At 30.0% G+C, this 16,604-nt stretch overlaps 4 protein-coding genes across 4 annotated transcripts, besides 2 other annotated features; 1 reads left to right on the forward strand and 3 right to left on the reverse strand.

Moving 5' to 3' along the window:
* Positions 1-111: 111 nt before the first annotated feature.
* On the forward strand, positions 112-1,287 carry TVAGG3_0382340 (uncharacterized protein; the record flags this gene model as incomplete). The annotated part of the gene is made up of 1 exon (XM_001583107.1): positions 112-1,287. The coding sequence occupies one exon, from the start codon at positions 112-114 to the stop codon at positions 1,285-1,287; it is 1,176 nt and encodes a 391-aa protein (XP_001583157.1).
* A 328-nt stretch (positions 1,288-1,615) lies between these two features.
* TVAGG3_0382350 (assembly abnormal protein 6-related family) lies at positions 1,616-2,230 on the reverse strand (the record flags this gene model as incomplete). The annotated part of the gene is made up of 1 exon (XM_001583106.1): positions 1,616-2,230. One exon carries the CDS (start codon positions 2,228-2,230, stop codon positions 1,616-1,618), a length of 615 nt encoding a protein of 204 aa, XP_001583156.1.
* Positions 2,231-7,348: 5,118 nt separating this feature from the next.
* On the reverse strand, positions 7,349-7,711 carry TVAGG3_0382360 (protein of unknown function (DUF3447); the record flags this gene model as incomplete). Its single annotated transcript, XM_001583105.1, has 1 exon — positions 7,349-7,711. The coding sequence occupies one exon, from the start codon at positions 7,709-7,711 to the stop codon at positions 7,349-7,351; it is 363 nt and encodes a 120-aa protein (XP_001583155.1).
* Positions 7,712-9,308: 1,597 nt separating this feature from the next.
* Positions 9,309-9,341: a mobile genetic element.
* A 102-nt stretch (positions 9,342-9,443) lies between these two features.
* TVAGG3_0382380 (uncharacterized protein) lies at positions 9,444-10,634 on the reverse strand (the record flags this gene model as incomplete). Its single annotated transcript, XM_001583104.1, has 1 exon — positions 9,444-10,634. The coding sequence occupies one exon, from the start codon at positions 10,632-10,634 to the stop codon at positions 9,444-9,446; it is 1,191 nt and encodes a 396-aa protein (XP_001583154.1).
* A 2,275-nt stretch (positions 10,635-12,909) lies between these two features.
* Positions 12,910-12,957: a mobile genetic element.
* The last annotated feature ends 3,647 nt before the right edge of the window (positions 12,958-16,604 follow it).

Genomic DNA, 16,604 nt, shown 5'->3' on the forward strand with positions numbered 1-16,604 from the left:
TTAATAAAATTTCAGCCGTAAAATTGAATAATTCACATAAAACCAATACTACACAATCCAATTCTTCATTAATCTTCAAGAAAAACATTGTACGTTTATTTCAGAACTTTGATGTCTGCAACTCGAATTCCACTCGAGCTGATACAAAAAGTATTTTACGATGATGGTCCTGTAATGACTGAAGCTCAGAATGCATTCATCGAAGGCATTGCTAATGATTTTCGTGTTCAAAAAAATCCAGAAATCGTTATTTCAAAAGAAGTAATTTTTCCCAAATATCCACTTATGCCTAGAAAGATGATACCACCAAATATACCTTCGACATTTTATCATCAAAAGGCAACCGTAATTGTTCCACCAGATCCGGAATTGAATTACGTTCCTCCACATCCTAGAAAGGTAAATATTGACAAATTATCTGAAGAACAAAAACCTTTATATGGTCTTTCACCATTTAAGCAAGATTTGTATAAAATCAACCAAAGAAGAGAGAATTACAAGAAATACATTGAAAAACAAAAGGAAGAAAAAAAGAAAGAGAGAAAAATTACAGTATTCACAGATGAAGATTACCAAAGGCTAAATCTTCATGCAAATTCAAAATTCGAGCGTCAGGATGAACGTAAAGATAAACAAAACAGTCCTTCACATAAAAATGTTCAACGAATGCAAAATTACCAAGCTCAAGGACAAAACGTTGATCCACAAAGATATTATAATGAAAAGTATGATCATGAAGAGCAGAAATACTTCGAGGACCAAAATCAGAAACAACAATATACACCAAATGAATATCCTGAAAATCAGCAAAATTATCAAGCCGAAGAAGAAAACAATGATCCAGATGGATTTGCTCCATCAATGTATCGTGTTTCAAAGCAACAGTACGAAGAGAATGGAAGAATCGCCAGAGAGAATGCAAACAGAGGACCGCCAGAAATGTTATATTACTTGCAGAAAGACTTCAAACCAACTTTGGAAACACGCGCTTCAAAACTCAAAGCTGAATACATTAGAAGAGAAATGGAAAAGGTTGAGATGGAGCAGAGGCGTCTTGAGCTCAATGAAGATCTTAGGAAAGAAAGAGAAGATGAGGCTAAGAAGAAAATTGCTGCTCGCCCCGTTAAATTTAATGCTGATAGTGATGCTGATAAACATAAAAGAGAAATTCGACAGGAGATGAGGAAAAACGAGGAGAATTACATGAATATGCTCAATACCATTAATGAATCACAGGCACTTAACAAGACTTTGATGGAACGTGTTGAAGAAGAGTTAATGAAATAAAATATTTTTTATTTGTGTTTTTTATTATTAGATTAAAATAAACAGAGATGTATGCAATCATTTTTATTAGTAGACATCCAACTCCAAAATGAGATATCGACAATGATTTCATGATTGCCCTATCATATCATGTTTATACTGAATTGATTTAAATTAAGAAAGGACTGTTATAATTCAACAAGAGTTATCATATTTGTAAATTTGTAATCAAAAATTTGCCAAATCAGTGGCATTTTCTTTTAAAAATCAAGGTAAAATAAGTTTTAAGATAATTTTTAGTGAGAAACATTGCTAAACTCTTTATTCAATGAGTAATTAAAAAAGTATTTTATCTCAAAGAGCGAGATGCGTTAAAATCTTGACCACGAACAAGTTGCTGATAGAGCTGCTTATTTTGCTTCTGAACATGCTTGCAGAGCTGATCATATGAAGCTTCAAGAGCTTCTGTGAGTGTTTTCTTCTTATCATAGCGGAATTGAGCAACATCAACGACGTAATCATCATCAGGCTGGAGTAACTCGAACTTAAGCTCCAAAATTCTTACTGTCTTGAACTGGAGTTTCTGTTTGATTGTTAAAGTATTTTCCTCAAAGAAGGCGGTGAACACTGTGCGGTTGGTTTGAACGTTCTGTATGAGCTGTTTGATTTTAACTGGGAATTGCGAGAAATCGCCTTTGAATGTTTTCGCGAAATTCTGATTAAAAGCTTCTTGATCGATTGTAACTGTTGCAATATAGAAGATATCTTCTTCCTTTGTTAATTCGAGTCTTATTCTTTCGAGCTGGGATTCTTCATGTTGTGTATAGAAAATTTGAAGGCTGAACTGCTGATCGCCCTCTGGTGTTCCGCAAGTTATTTCGAATTCACCGTCATTAATAAATTCTGGCTCTTGTCCTTCCTCTGCTCTAAGGAGTGGATGAAGTTTGGAATCGTCAGTATCCATTTTATGTCAGAAAAAAATTTCGTTTACTTTATATACATTCCAACATGTTTACTATGAAAACTCATTCATTATATGATAACAGTTGCAAATTTTTCAAATTTGGACATTGATAATCATATAATCATTTTGAATTCTTTCACATTTGACATTCATCTTGTGTCCAACAGCTTATAAATCTACAGCATTCAAACAATACTGATGTTCAGTTCATGTACAAGTTGGTAAACGTTTCTTACAAAGTTAGTACTTTCAATTCGTTTGCAAATGGAAATCAATTGATCAAAACAGTAAAACATGCAATAAATAATCATGTACACGATAGAAAAACCAAAACTTTTATATTAAGATCATTTATTTGAAAAAAAATAAAATACTTTACAAGAACTATTGATTTTTAAGATAGAATTTCTGTTTACAGCTGATGTCAGTAAATTTCACAGTTGGAATATTTAAATACGCAACAATTCCGAATTCAAACACAGCAAAAATCGGAAATGCGATTTACTATGAAACAGAGAACGCCGGTATTTTGGATGTTAACTACGATCGTCCAGTTGTAATACCAAGCCATGTATATAATAATGAAATTACCCAGATTTTCCTTACTTTTACCACTCCCCATGTAATTTCTGGGGAAAACGATAATTCATTTTTTTATGGATGAATAGATCGTTTTCCTAGAAAGGACCTCATATCTCTGGCTAAAAAGAGTGTCAGATCCTAAATAGATTATTGATCTAGTGTACAAATCCAATAAAAAGCCTATTTTTTTGGCTTTTTTGGTGCTCATTTTTTCGAAGATCTACATGAATATGGGGAAACCATCGGATTTTTTTGGTTAACCCACATCTTCATGTAGTCTGGACTATCTTTCCTCGAAGGACCTCTTTACGGGTGTAAAAACTCATAAAGTTCTCAAAAGATTCATTCTCGATCTCCATGCTGAAAGAATTTACAATAAAAAAGAGATCTACGCATCAAACTGCAGCCATAAATGAACTGAACCCCTAAAGCTCAGCTCTTAGTTTATCAAAAACGTCGAAATCCTTCTCATTGCAATCAAATTTTCTCAATAACTCATAAGAAAAATCGAATTTTGATTAAGCCGATGTTATAGGTATCACAAATACTACAAACTTGAGCAATATCGAAATTGCCAGCAAAAGTTTGAAATTGCATTGCTCATATTTGTTTTGTAAACTAAAAATCTGCTTATATTATTCATTAATTTTTTATATATTATTCATATACTTTAATAAAAACAATACTATTTCACCTTAAAAATGAATTTCATAAGTCAATATTATTTTTTTGAAAATGTATCAATTTTCGATTAAAACAACATGAGAATAAAATTTACGCAAAATTATTTTAAAAAATGGTTTTAAAAATTTACAATTGATGAAGAATAAGATTGCAAGAAGTTTTGAAGTTTAATTTTAAGAAAAAAAATTCGGATATTATTCATGGATCTAAGTAATCTGATATTTGAGTATCGGCACTATGCATAAAACATATATTTATAGTTTTTTTGGAGTTTTATGATTTTAAATATATTCAAATTTGGCAATCCAATAGATTTTTAAAAAATAGGTAAATAAAAATAGATTACATATGCAGCAGATTTAGAACATGAAACAAATCTTATAGTGACCCAAAAAAAATTCATGATCCAAAAAAGAAAAAAATTGGCTAAATGGGAATCAAACCTTGGCATAATGAATCATTATGTCGGATGTTTCCACTACACCGGCAGTTCGAAAAATACCCTTGGTGGTTCTATTTAATAGCTACTCCAAACGATAGGCGGTGTCCCCAGCTTTAGAGAGGTGGTAAAAGTAAGGCAAATCTGGGTAAATATGAAGTTGTCGAAATAGGTATTTCAGCCTTCAGAAGATGTAGGTGCATTCCTAAAGTAACAATTCCTCCAACAATTATTACAATTAGAACATGGGCTTTCGATTGGCTCATTTCTTGCAAAGAAATTGTTTTTCTTCCTGGAAGTAAATTGACAACGATTTCTTCAGATTCATTCTGTAGATGCTATTCTATAACTACATTAGTTATACCTAATTCTGTTCGAACTATTGAAAATAATGCTTTACCCTATTTGAAATCACTGAAATATTTGTACATCTGTGGAAATCCTTCGATTGGAGCTGATATTTTTAAGGATTCACAGAAAGGAAATGATGAAGTAGCACCAGATGATTTAGTGATTTATGTTCCATTTGAGTTTACTGGATCATCAGAGAAAAGAAATTTTACGAAGTCTTATTATAACAAAGTTTGTGATTTTACAATCAAATGTAATTCATGCTCGTATTGTTCATATTACTTTTATTTTTCTTATTTATTGTCTGAAGTAATTCTATCTTAAATTTTATCTTTCTTCATTTTTCATGCTCTGAAATAAAAGATAATAACATCTTAAACTCTACACCATATTTTACATGAGTAGCCAATTATAGCAAAAAAAAATATTTCTCTGCACTTTTCATTTTGACGCAATATTAAGAGCGGTTCATCCTTGATATAATAAGCTATTTGATCTTATTAATACTAAAATTCATCGTTAAAACAGTTGAAATCGCATACTAGTAAAGCTTGGGTTGATACACCTTTGTTCGATTTGTGAATATTTAAAATTGAATCAAAATTGACAGTAAAATTCACACCTTTTTTTAAATTGAAAAATCGAATATTTCTAAAACAGTATCAGATTGAGACAGAGAGTTGCTTGCATGATGACAACAATTAAGCCTCATGAACAAGTTTTCAAGGGTTTCTTAAAAAGATAATTCTTTCATATCCTTACAGAGCAATTGATTAAAGCAGCAAAACGCACAACAAATGATCAAATCCATGATGGCAAATCAACTAATTTGATATTTGCACAATATCTTCGATTCAAAAATTAAATTGAGAATTCAACAGTAACATATTACATAGACCATTGAACTTTTAGATAAAACATCTTCTTACAACAATTGTCGGTGAATTTTACAGTTGGAATCTATAAATATGCAACAATACCAAAATTCAAAAACCGCCAAAATTGGAAATGCTATTAACCAATTTACAAATAACGCCGGCATTTTGGATGTTAACTATTACCGCCCAGTTGTAATACCAAGTCATGTATATTATAAAAATATTAAATATGAGATTGTCGAAATAGGTATTTCAGCCTTCAGAAAATGTAGGTGCATTCCTAAAGTAACAATTCCTCCAACAATTATTACAATTAGAACATGGGCTTTCGATTGGCTCATTTCTTGCAAAGAAATTGTTTTTCTTCCTGGAAGTAAATTGACAACGATTTCTTCAGATTCATTCTGTAGATGCTATTCTATAACTACATTAGTTATACCTAATTCTGTTCGAACTATCGTTAATTATGGTATATCATTTATGAAATCTTTGAGATATTTGTATATTTGCGGTAATCCTTCGATTGGAGCAGACATTCTGAGGGATGATATAAAAGGAAATGATGAAGTAGCACCTGATGATTTGGTTATCTATGTTCCTTTTGAGTTTACTGGAACATCAGAAAAAAGATCTTTTACGAAGTCTTATTTTAACCAAGTTTGTGATTTCTCAATCAAATGCAAATCACGCTTGGGTTGTTCACATTACTTGTATTTTTTATATATGTTAACTAAAGTACTATTTTGCTGTTAAGGCTTTTTTCTATTGTAATTTTATTCATCTTTGATACTCTATCAAGAGCTAATAATATAATGAACTCTACCATATATTAAACTGCTGATGTTGCATAATGGCGAATTGTTTATATATGATGAATACAGATAACAAACCACAATCTTATAAATATTTTCAGACAAAATAGTTAGTTTAGAATACTATAATTTCGATATGATCAAAATTGTCATTTTTTTATACAAAAAATTTGTTTCAAAATAGAATTGATGTCACAAATGAATTAATGACATCAATTATTGATTTTTAAAATAGAATCATTCTTAACGAAATTGTCGGTGAATTTTACAGTTGGAATCTATAAATTTACAACAATTCCGGATTCCAAAACTGCCACAATCGGAGATGCAATTGATCAGAATACAAATAACTCTGCCATTTTGGATATTAACTACAACTGTCCTGTTGAAATTCCAAGTTATGCAAATTTTAATAATATTAAATATGAGATTGTCGAAATAGGTCTTTCGGCCTTCAGATATTGTAGACAAATTCCTAAAGTGACAATTCCTCCCACAATTATCACCATTAATACTTGGTCTTTTGATTGGCTCACCGCTTGCAAAGAAATTATTTTTCTTCCAGGAAGTAAATTGTCTATTATTAAACCATGCGCATTCTGCAGGTGCTACTTGATTCAGACTCTAGTTCTACCAAATTCTGTTCGCATTATTGAAGATGGTGGCATAGCATATATGAAATCTCTGAAATATTTGTACATCTGTGGAAATCCTTCGATTGGCGCTGATATTTTTAGGGATTACCAGAAAGGAAATGATGAAGTAGCACCAGATGATTTAGTAATCTATGTCCCTTTTGAGTTTAACGGAACATCACACTTACGGAATTTTACAAAGATTTATTATAACCAAGTTTGCGATTTTACAATCAAATGTAATTCACACCTATATTGTTCACATGACTTTTATTTTTCATATATACAATTACAAGTAATTATTTGTTTTTTGAAAGTATTATAATGAGAAAGAGAAAATATTACTTTTGCACTATGAGAAGTAAAAATTTCGGCTGTTTGTTTACGATTATTTATTTTTCAGATAATAAAGAGCAGCTCTTCCATATTCATCTTTTTCATTGATAATTGCACCATGAGATATAAGAAGTTCGATTATTTCCTTATTATTTCTTATCGATGCACAATGAAGAGCAGTTCTTCCATATTTGCTTTTTTCAGTGATGCTTGCACCATGAGAAATAAGTAGCTCGATTATTTCTTTTTTGTTATTATTTACTGCTAAATGAAGAGCAGTTCTTCCAAGTACTCTTTTTCATTGATATTTGCATCATGTAAAATAAGAAGTTCGACTATTTCTTTATTATTTTCAGCTACTGCTTTTTGAAGAGCAGTGTTTCCATTTTCATCTTTTTCATTTATATTTGCATCATGGGAAATATTATAATTAATTTCTTCTTTACAATTATGAATTGCTGCAATATGATGAGCCGTTGATCTATCTTCATCTTTCCATTGATATTTGCACCAATTGAAAGAAAATATTCATAAAAAGATGGAAGATTGAATATAACGGAATGAATAAAGCATCTGTTTAAATCATTAGTTTGATCAAAATAAACTAAAAATGCATCAAGATAATTATACCATCCACATTCAGTTAAACTAGTCCTTAGATTGTACTCATTCATCAAGAATGATATAAAATCAATATTGTGCGAAATAATTGCATATTCCATGGATTTATTATCTGGTTTCTGATATTTCAAACATTCACTCATGATCTCTGGATTTTCCCCTAAAAATGAAAAATGTAAACATCTTATTAACTTAAAACAATCGATTGCTCCATGATAACAGCATAATTCAAGTAATGAATAACTGTGATAAGAAAATGGATATAATTTGTTTTTGGGTTTTTGATTTTCATAAGTTTCAAGTTTGAATTTAAATAGCGATTATTGTACTGAATAATATTTGAAATATCAAATACAATAGTTGTAAGGAGAAATTTCTTTGAATCAATTAAATTTGTGTTGATCATTTTGAAATTTGAGTTTAATTCTTCATTATAAGAATCGATATAGAATTTAAAGACACTTCGCATTTCGCTGTACTTATTAATGTGAATGTTTTGATTAGACATTTTATTCCCCACATAAAATTTTTGTATCAAAATTGAAATTGGATCAGAATCTAAATAGCTCTGAAAATTATTCATAACATAAATTGCTGACTTAAACAATAGATCTTTTGTTTATGATCAATGTCTGTGAATTTTACTGTTGGAATCTATAAATATGCGACAATTCCAAATTCATCTACTGCCAAAATTGGAGATGCAATTAAGCAGTATACATATAACTCTGGGATTTTGGATGTTAATTACTCTAATCCAGTTCAAATTCCAAGTTATGTATATTATAAAAATATTAAATATGAGATTGTCGAAATTGGCCTCTCTGCCTTCAGAAATTGCAAATATATTCCCAAAGTGATAATACCTCCCACAGTTATTACCATTAATACATGGGCTTTTGATTGGCTCATTTCTTGTACTGAATTTGTTTTTCTTCCAGGAAGCAAATTGACAACAATTGCATTTGATGGATTCTGTAGATGCTATTCTTTAAAGACATTAGTTATCCCCAGCTCTATTCGTACTATTGAAGATAGCGGAATATCATATATGAAATCATTGAAATATTTGTATATTTGTGGTAATCCTTCTATCGGTGCTGACATTTTTAAGGACTCAAGGGATTTTGATGAAGTCGCCCCGGATGATTTAAAGATATTTGTCCCATTTGAGTTTAATGGAACATCAGAGTTCAGAAATTTTACAAAGTCTTATTTTCCCCAATTATGTGAATTTTCTATTAAATATAATTCATGCATCGGTTGCACTTATAATTTACATTCGGTCTTTTTCTCCGAATTAATCACATCGTCTTAAACCAAATTGTCAATATTACTTAAAATAACCTTATTAGAGCTTGCATGAATTGATCACACTGATTCTAGGTACTCAATATAATATCCTTAAAAGTGCTTTTCTGAGGATCCATCAACTTTAGGGCACTCTTGAGGCTTAACTAACTTGACAAAAATTAAAGCCCTTTGAGATATATATTCTATGATGTATAACAATGCAATACTTTTCTTCCACTATCATGAGTTATAACATGCTTTTTCCTATAATGATAGACTAGTATTTATACGTATTGTAGAGGGTATTTTTCCTCTTTTTAAAATTTTTGAATAATTTTTGTCATGACAATCATTTTAATAACAAAAAAGTATATAAGACATATGAAGTACTATGTAGCTTTTTTCATAGATAATTGGCATATAAAGTTTTAGTGTCAAAAAAATTCAGAGAATGTCAGAAAGCAGTAAGTGCACTCTTAATATCAAAAAATGTCATATGAGTGTGAGTGAATTCTTCAAATATAATTGGTATTAATGTAATATACGAAAACTTTTATAATATAAAACAAATAATTTACTCTATTATGTAAGTTTGTCTCTGTTCTTTGGTCGGCCAGATTTAGTTTTGTTTTCTTTTTCTGCTTTCTCAATCATCTGAGCCCAGATTTTGTACTTTTCGTGTTTGATTGCAAGTTTTTCCTGAATAGCCTTTAGATTAGTGATGATTGTAGATCTCGATTTGTTTGTCTTTTCTATGATTTTTGTGTATTCTGACTTAAGATTTACGAGATCATTCATTACTTCACTATCTATCTCTTCTGGCTGGTCAGAGCTTGGCTTCAGATCAAGGGAAATAACTTCTAATGATAGTTTCGCTTCGAAAGAAAGCTTCGAATAATAAGATGTTCCAAATACGTTCGTTGGATAAAGATTTTCATTGGAATTATCTAATTTGAAGTCATTTGTTGGCTGTACTTTGGAATGTTCTTCATCAGGAGCATGATCTGCCATAGTTTCTAAAGATGCTTCTGAATCATCATGAACAACAGGGATTAGAGCGGCCAAAAGCCTGTGACTAGAAACAACATTGAAGTCTCCAATCTTTTTGGATGGTATATCAACGTAATCAGGTACTTTTATCATGACATTATCATTTTTGAATCTTTGCCTGAGTTTCTGATTGTAAGCTATGGAGTAATGTTGTCCTAAAGGTGTAACAGCAATCTTTTCTTCAATAGGATTCAAGTATTGCTGGAAAGATTCTGCAGTTGGTGAAACTCCGAAAAATCTGTTGATTGAGTTCCAAATTGTTTGTGAAGTCATAGGTTTTACGTTGTGATCTGTTGAATCATCTGTCTTTTTATGACGCTTAGTCTGCTTCACTTGTTGGACTGGTTGAATATTTGGTTGGAAGCTAATTGATGTTGAGCGTGATATGGCATGACGAGTCACTGGTATATACCTTGTAGAAGAAGCAAGTGTAATCGGCCTTGAGAATGATTCTTCGAAGATCTGATGCCTTTTCTGTAGTTCGAGTCGAATATTTTGGAAGAAACTGATATTGTTGTTAATGGCTTCGACCATTGATATCCCTGGACTATCACCTCCTGATAAAATCATATCAAGAAAGATTTTCATTGAATTAAAACCCCAGGATTCTTCGAGATCCGGCTTCTCATCACTTGCAGCATCGATAAAAGAACTTTCAATTGAAGTCTTACGGCCGATAGCTCTCTTCGATGAAAGCCTAGGCCGATTTTCGCACTCGGCCATTTTTAGATACCATCCATGCACACGAACTTTACAATAATCGTAGAAAATTTTTGTCCTGTCTCTTGTTAATAAATGATATTTCAATATAATATATCAAATTCTACGATTGGTCAATATATTCAATATTGTTTTGAATTTTTTCAGAGCCACGATAACCTCTTTTTTTGAAAATTATACCAAATTATTAATGACTAATAATTTTTTTTACAAATTCAATTGAGAATGTTTTGAAAATCCACCAAAGAGGTAGGGCAACGATAGAAAATTTTTGGAAAAAAAGTTCGGAGATCTTAAACGTATCATATTCCCTGCATGGTTTGGTATCTTCCGCCATGCGTTGTGCCAAACATATTGACACTTTCCAATAATTAATTTATGGTATGAGTCACAGAGTTAGATTATAAAAAGAAAGTAAATAATTGCAATTAGAAATCATATATGTCGGAAATCAAATGTTGATGAGCAGAAACCTTTTATCATAAAAGAGATAAATCACTAAAGATTGTATACATTAAAATTTGATATTTGGTGCTCGAAAACTGTCTGATGGGACTCCTCAAAATGAGCCAATCTATCGCTGAGGACCAAATTAGATGATCTGGATGGTGTATTCTCTAATTCTAACTTAGGAAGAATGGGAACAAAACGAATGACGACAACAACATGTCAAACATAGATTAAATATCTATGAATCAATAAAGTATACGTGCATTGAAGGTGATAACGATCACTTGAGGCTTATAACTCTTTGACTAATTATGCAATAATTAAATATAATCATTTTTATATTTTATACTGATAGTAATTAATATACTATCCTGCTTAATAAATGGTATGATCAAATTTGTTTGAAAATTTAATTATGTATATGAAACTATGTCTTCTATATAAAATCAAAATTTTCGGACGAACCTAGATTGAACCTTTATGAAAATCTATCATTTTTGTATATTGAGTTAATTAAATCTTTTACATATGTATATATAGCATTGATAGCTTATATAATCATGGTTTATTCCATATTAACTATTTTTTCAGTTAAATTTGTTAATAATATCATGTAACAAATTAATTCAAGATTAGAATGTCTACAAAATGCTAACAAATAAGAACAAAATACGATTTCTCGACTTAAATTTTAATATGGAGTAGTTTTTCGTTTAAATCTAATTAAAAATGAATAAAAACTTATCTTGTACTATTTTCATTCAAAGATTTTAATAATGTAAATCATGCTTTTCATAATTCAGTACAGTTCTTTTTAGAATTAAAGTTGATGAGGATGATATTTGTGATTTAAATAATTTGTTAATGTTCACTTTTATTCATCACCTTGTGGTATGCCTAAAGCAATAGCATTATCAATTCTGCTGAATTGATCAACTCAAAATTCCAAAAAAAATTCAAAATTTCAAAATGAAATTAAACAATTTGAATTTTCACATGAAAAAAATTAATTTCGAAAAAAATTTGGAAAATCAAAGTTATTTGATAATTAGTCAAATAATCAATTTACATCGTTTTTACTCATAAAAAAAAACTAATTTTTGATTTTGATATCATATTTGATAAATACTCATTCCAGAGTTGACGTAATGTATTAATTATTGTTAGAGATATTGCTTTCGCAGCAAATTCTTATTTCATGAAAGAAAAAAAAATGATTTTATTCCAACAAAAACAAGTAAACAGATGAATGGAAACGTACTATATTTTCATAAATGTAGTAATCAGCGTGTCGGCTTTTGTTTATCATGTTCGAGTCAAAATGTATTAACTTGTAATAAGAAATATTCGAAGATTATATGAAGTATTGAGCATTCTTTGTAGAAATATTTGTAATTCATTACTAACATATATAATAAAGTTGTTTTTTTTTCCTTATTGCAATTTTTGTCTGATTTTAATAACTTTTCATGTATACGAGTTGTGTGAATATGCATCATAATATGCGTATATACTTATTTGCGACGAATAATGTGGTTGCATAATGGAGGTGCTAAATTTTGATTTTTAATATGGGCTTTGATATGTATATCATGTTCTTATCTCAACGTAGGAGTATTGGTGCAATATGATTAAATTTACGAGGTTGATCTTAAATTGAATAATTCTGGAGTATAAATCACAATGCAGCTAATTCTATGTTAAAGATAGATACAGTTGTAGTAATCAATTAGGGAGTACAAATTCATTCTTTCATTTCTGTCGTATTGAGCAGAAAGGAAGAGATCATAACCCTAGGAAAAAAAGCCCAAATTTGTCACTTTTCATAGTACGTTAAACTCAATTCGCTCGGCGAATGCCGAGCACACGTACTCATCATTCAACATAATATTCTCATTCTTTGGTTATTATAGTGCCAGACAACACAAGATTTCAAAGAATTACTTGAGTTTTCAATTAATCTTAATCCGATTTTAGATTTATCGAGAACTCCATCATCACAATCACATACTTCAGTGCGGTAACTACAATTATCCATATACAGAAGGAAGTTCTTTTTCGAACAACTCATTTGGAGTCTGTTTTGGAAAGAACTTCTTCTGTCCGACTTAATTTCATAGTTCCTGATCAACCAAAAGACAGAAAACCACAACTATCTACTTAGGAAAGGAGTTCTTTCTAAATCTTCCTTAAATTGAGATTTTACGAGAGATAACCCTTCTATTGCACTTAAAAATGAACATTTTGATATCTTTAGTATCACACATGGTCATATATAGTATTTCATCTACATGAATACATTCATCTTTCGAAGTCTCTCATTAAATGGGAGGCTTCGAAAGATGAATCGTTTTATTCATACAACTTTAAATCTCGAACACATTTAGAGAGTGAGTATATCATTTTATTCTTGTTTTGAGTTTATTCTGATTCAAAATTGCAGTGAAAACAGAAGTTCACACATCATATCTGAATGTGAGCTCATCTATACTTATACGATCTCAATACCTCCACTCTAAGCATAAGAGGTGAAGTTATATAAAAATTATCAGATGCGTTGAAGTCTCAAAAGTATTGCCTGAATGCTTGTTTCATATTTGTCCAAGTAGTTTCAATGAATAAATGTATTGTTTTTTATAATTTCGATTTATTTTTAGAAAATATTCAATATAAACCTTTATTGTGTTATTTACATCTCATAAATTCTCTGTCTAAATCATATAAAAGCGCGTTTTACCCCTATGAATCAAGAAATTCATTCAATATTCATGGTATATTTATTAAATTTATACGATTTACTAATAATCAATATTATATCCTCATAAATAGCAATATATTTTGGTAATCTATGATAATCATATACAATATTTGAAATCAAATTTTCATTAGTTTAGGTTCCTTGTTAATAGTAAACCATTATATTTATTACTAATAATAAAATCTATGTGTCGTATTGAAATTCAATAAAATTACTTATTCGGTCCAAAAAAACAAATTAGATAAAAATTTTCTTTTTTTATGTAATTTTTGTTTTTCATTTTTCTCAAGATCCTAAGTTATGTTCTAACTTTTGACATCATATCCTATCATGCTAGGCTATATATTATAGCATATCCAAAAGGCAAGGAAATCTATCAGAGAAGCCTTTTTTACCTATCGTTGCCCTACCTCTTCCACCAATGTTGGTAAGATAGATCTAGCTTAAGATTGATTGTGTCTACCTGATTATACTATTAATTTAAGGGTTTCGTTTTGCTAAAATTGTCACTTTTATAGCATATTTGTTTTTGGATGTTTTGCGAAACCAAAAAAAAACTATGATATACAATGTGTGTGTAAAGAAAATACTTTATTTACTAGTTAAAAAATCATTTGGTATTGATCAAGTTATTTTTTCTGGATAAGATATTATATGGATAATTGGATAGAAAATACAATTATATAATCTTGTACCTGGTTTAATTAAGCTAATTGTCATCAGAAACTTGTAATTTTTATGAATTTCAGATTTTCTTTTCATTACTGCTTTTCTTAATAGGTCAAGTTCTTATTTACGTTATAAAGTATGATATTTACAAATATCAAGTTATCATGTTTTTTGAGAAATTATGAGAAACAAACAAAAATGAAAAAGATAGGAATAGCAATGAATAGTGATGTGGGTATAGAAAATGTAAGAGATATGAATGCAAAGCAATCAGTATTTAGGATATTGACCATAGATTTCGAAAAAAAAATGCTGCATATTGAGCGAAAACTATGATTATATTATAAGGCTGTCATTTAAAGCATAATGAAACTATTCCCTTTTCATTTTAATCGAATAAGATAGTAAAGATTTTTGAATTAGCTAGAAACTGATGAGATGTTTTCACAAATCAGATTTTTAATCTCTATAATGCATAATTCACTCAATATCTCAATTTTGATATTGCGAGATATTTTTGCTATCGGTTTCGCAATTTTGACACAATAGCAAGAGGGTTCTATAAGCATTATTATCAACGTAGAATCTGAATATCATATCAGAAAATGTCGCAAATCTGACATTTACCCGACCAAATAGCAAAAATAATTGAATACTTTTCGCAAAAACTTTAAAAATCGATAAAAATATGAAATATAGATATTAAAGAGACTTTTTATATAATATTCATAAAGATTTTCCAAAAATATGATACCGCAAAATTAAAAAAGTGACGTCTTGAGTGGAGTCAAATGTCGAAATTGCTAGCTAAATGTTTTTTAGCGAAATTGCGTATTGTACGTTTTTTTCGCAAAACGAAACCCTTAATTAATTACATTCATTCTATTAAAATAAAGAATAAACAAACAATTTATTTCAATTAAAAATCCGTATAGAGTAAAACACGAGGTATTCTTTCTCCGTTAGTTTCAACATATCGCTTAAAGTTTCGTGTTACAGGGAGATCAGGAAGATTTGATGATAATTCTGTCGAATTTGGTTTAAATCGTTCTGATTTATTAAACACATTACTAACCATTCTAGGACTTGGTCTAGATGTTGCTTCTGTACTGGGATTATTCAGTTTGTAAGGTAATTCAGAATGTAATACCAATTCTGGTTTAAATTCTTTTATTCTAGCTGGTCTCGATTTACGAAGTAGTTCTAAATAGTGATCAACGCTATCTTTTGAAGGTCCATCAAATTGGACAGTTTCTTTTTCAATACCATATATTGTAAATCGACCAGTAAAGCGTAGAGAATCATTTATAGTTGCTGAAATAGGTTTTTTCTTTGACTCTTCAATATTTTTATACCATTCTCGAGCACTGAAAGGAGGAGACTTAGGATATAGCCTCTTTCTAGTCTGTTCAGCCTCGGAAGCAAAGTTGATTTTGGGAAGTTTAGGTGGGTGTGGTTTTTTTCGTGGTGAATGTAGTTTATTCGTTGTAAAATTGGCACTTTTTTAAACGTCAATTTTTTTTCTCCGTTTCGATTTTGAAATTTGAACCATATTTGATTCAAGTTTTTGTATTATCAAGACAAACTGTCTGTTAGAGCATTAATTAAGTTACTCTATTATCAGATCGGATAACCTTATTCTATTTGTCTCATTCAGAAAAATATGTCGATTTTAAGTGAAAATTTGGCCGGCCAAAATCTATTAGAATATCATGGGAAGAAATATTCCCAGGATCATGTTATGATCAATCTCATTTTCACCGAAGCACTAGATTTTCAAGATCAAACGACTTGAACTACTTTGTATACAGTTGTTTTTTTCTTGAATTAAATCCAAATGGCGCTGTTCGATTTGAAACAAGGAATGATAATGTCAAAGCTTATGTTGAAAGGAATAAATTTGATTCATGTTCCTCTGGATCCCAGCCAGGAGGATCTCTCTGCTTTTCTTACGAAGGCGAATTTGTTCAAACACAAAATTCGTTCATTAACTCAACAAATTCAAATTCGGGAACTTCATTTTCCACAAGCGTTTCAAAAAAGCTGAATTTCAGAAATCATGCTAATGAAACTTTAGTTTACAATTGCGGCAGTTC

Source organism: Trichomonas vaginalis, chromosome V, assembly GCF_026262505.1.
Source record: "Trichomonas vaginalis G3 chromosome V, whole genome shotgun sequence".
Lineage (NCBI taxonomy): Eukaryota > Parabasalia > Trichomonadida > Trichomonadidae > Trichomonas > Trichomonas vaginalis.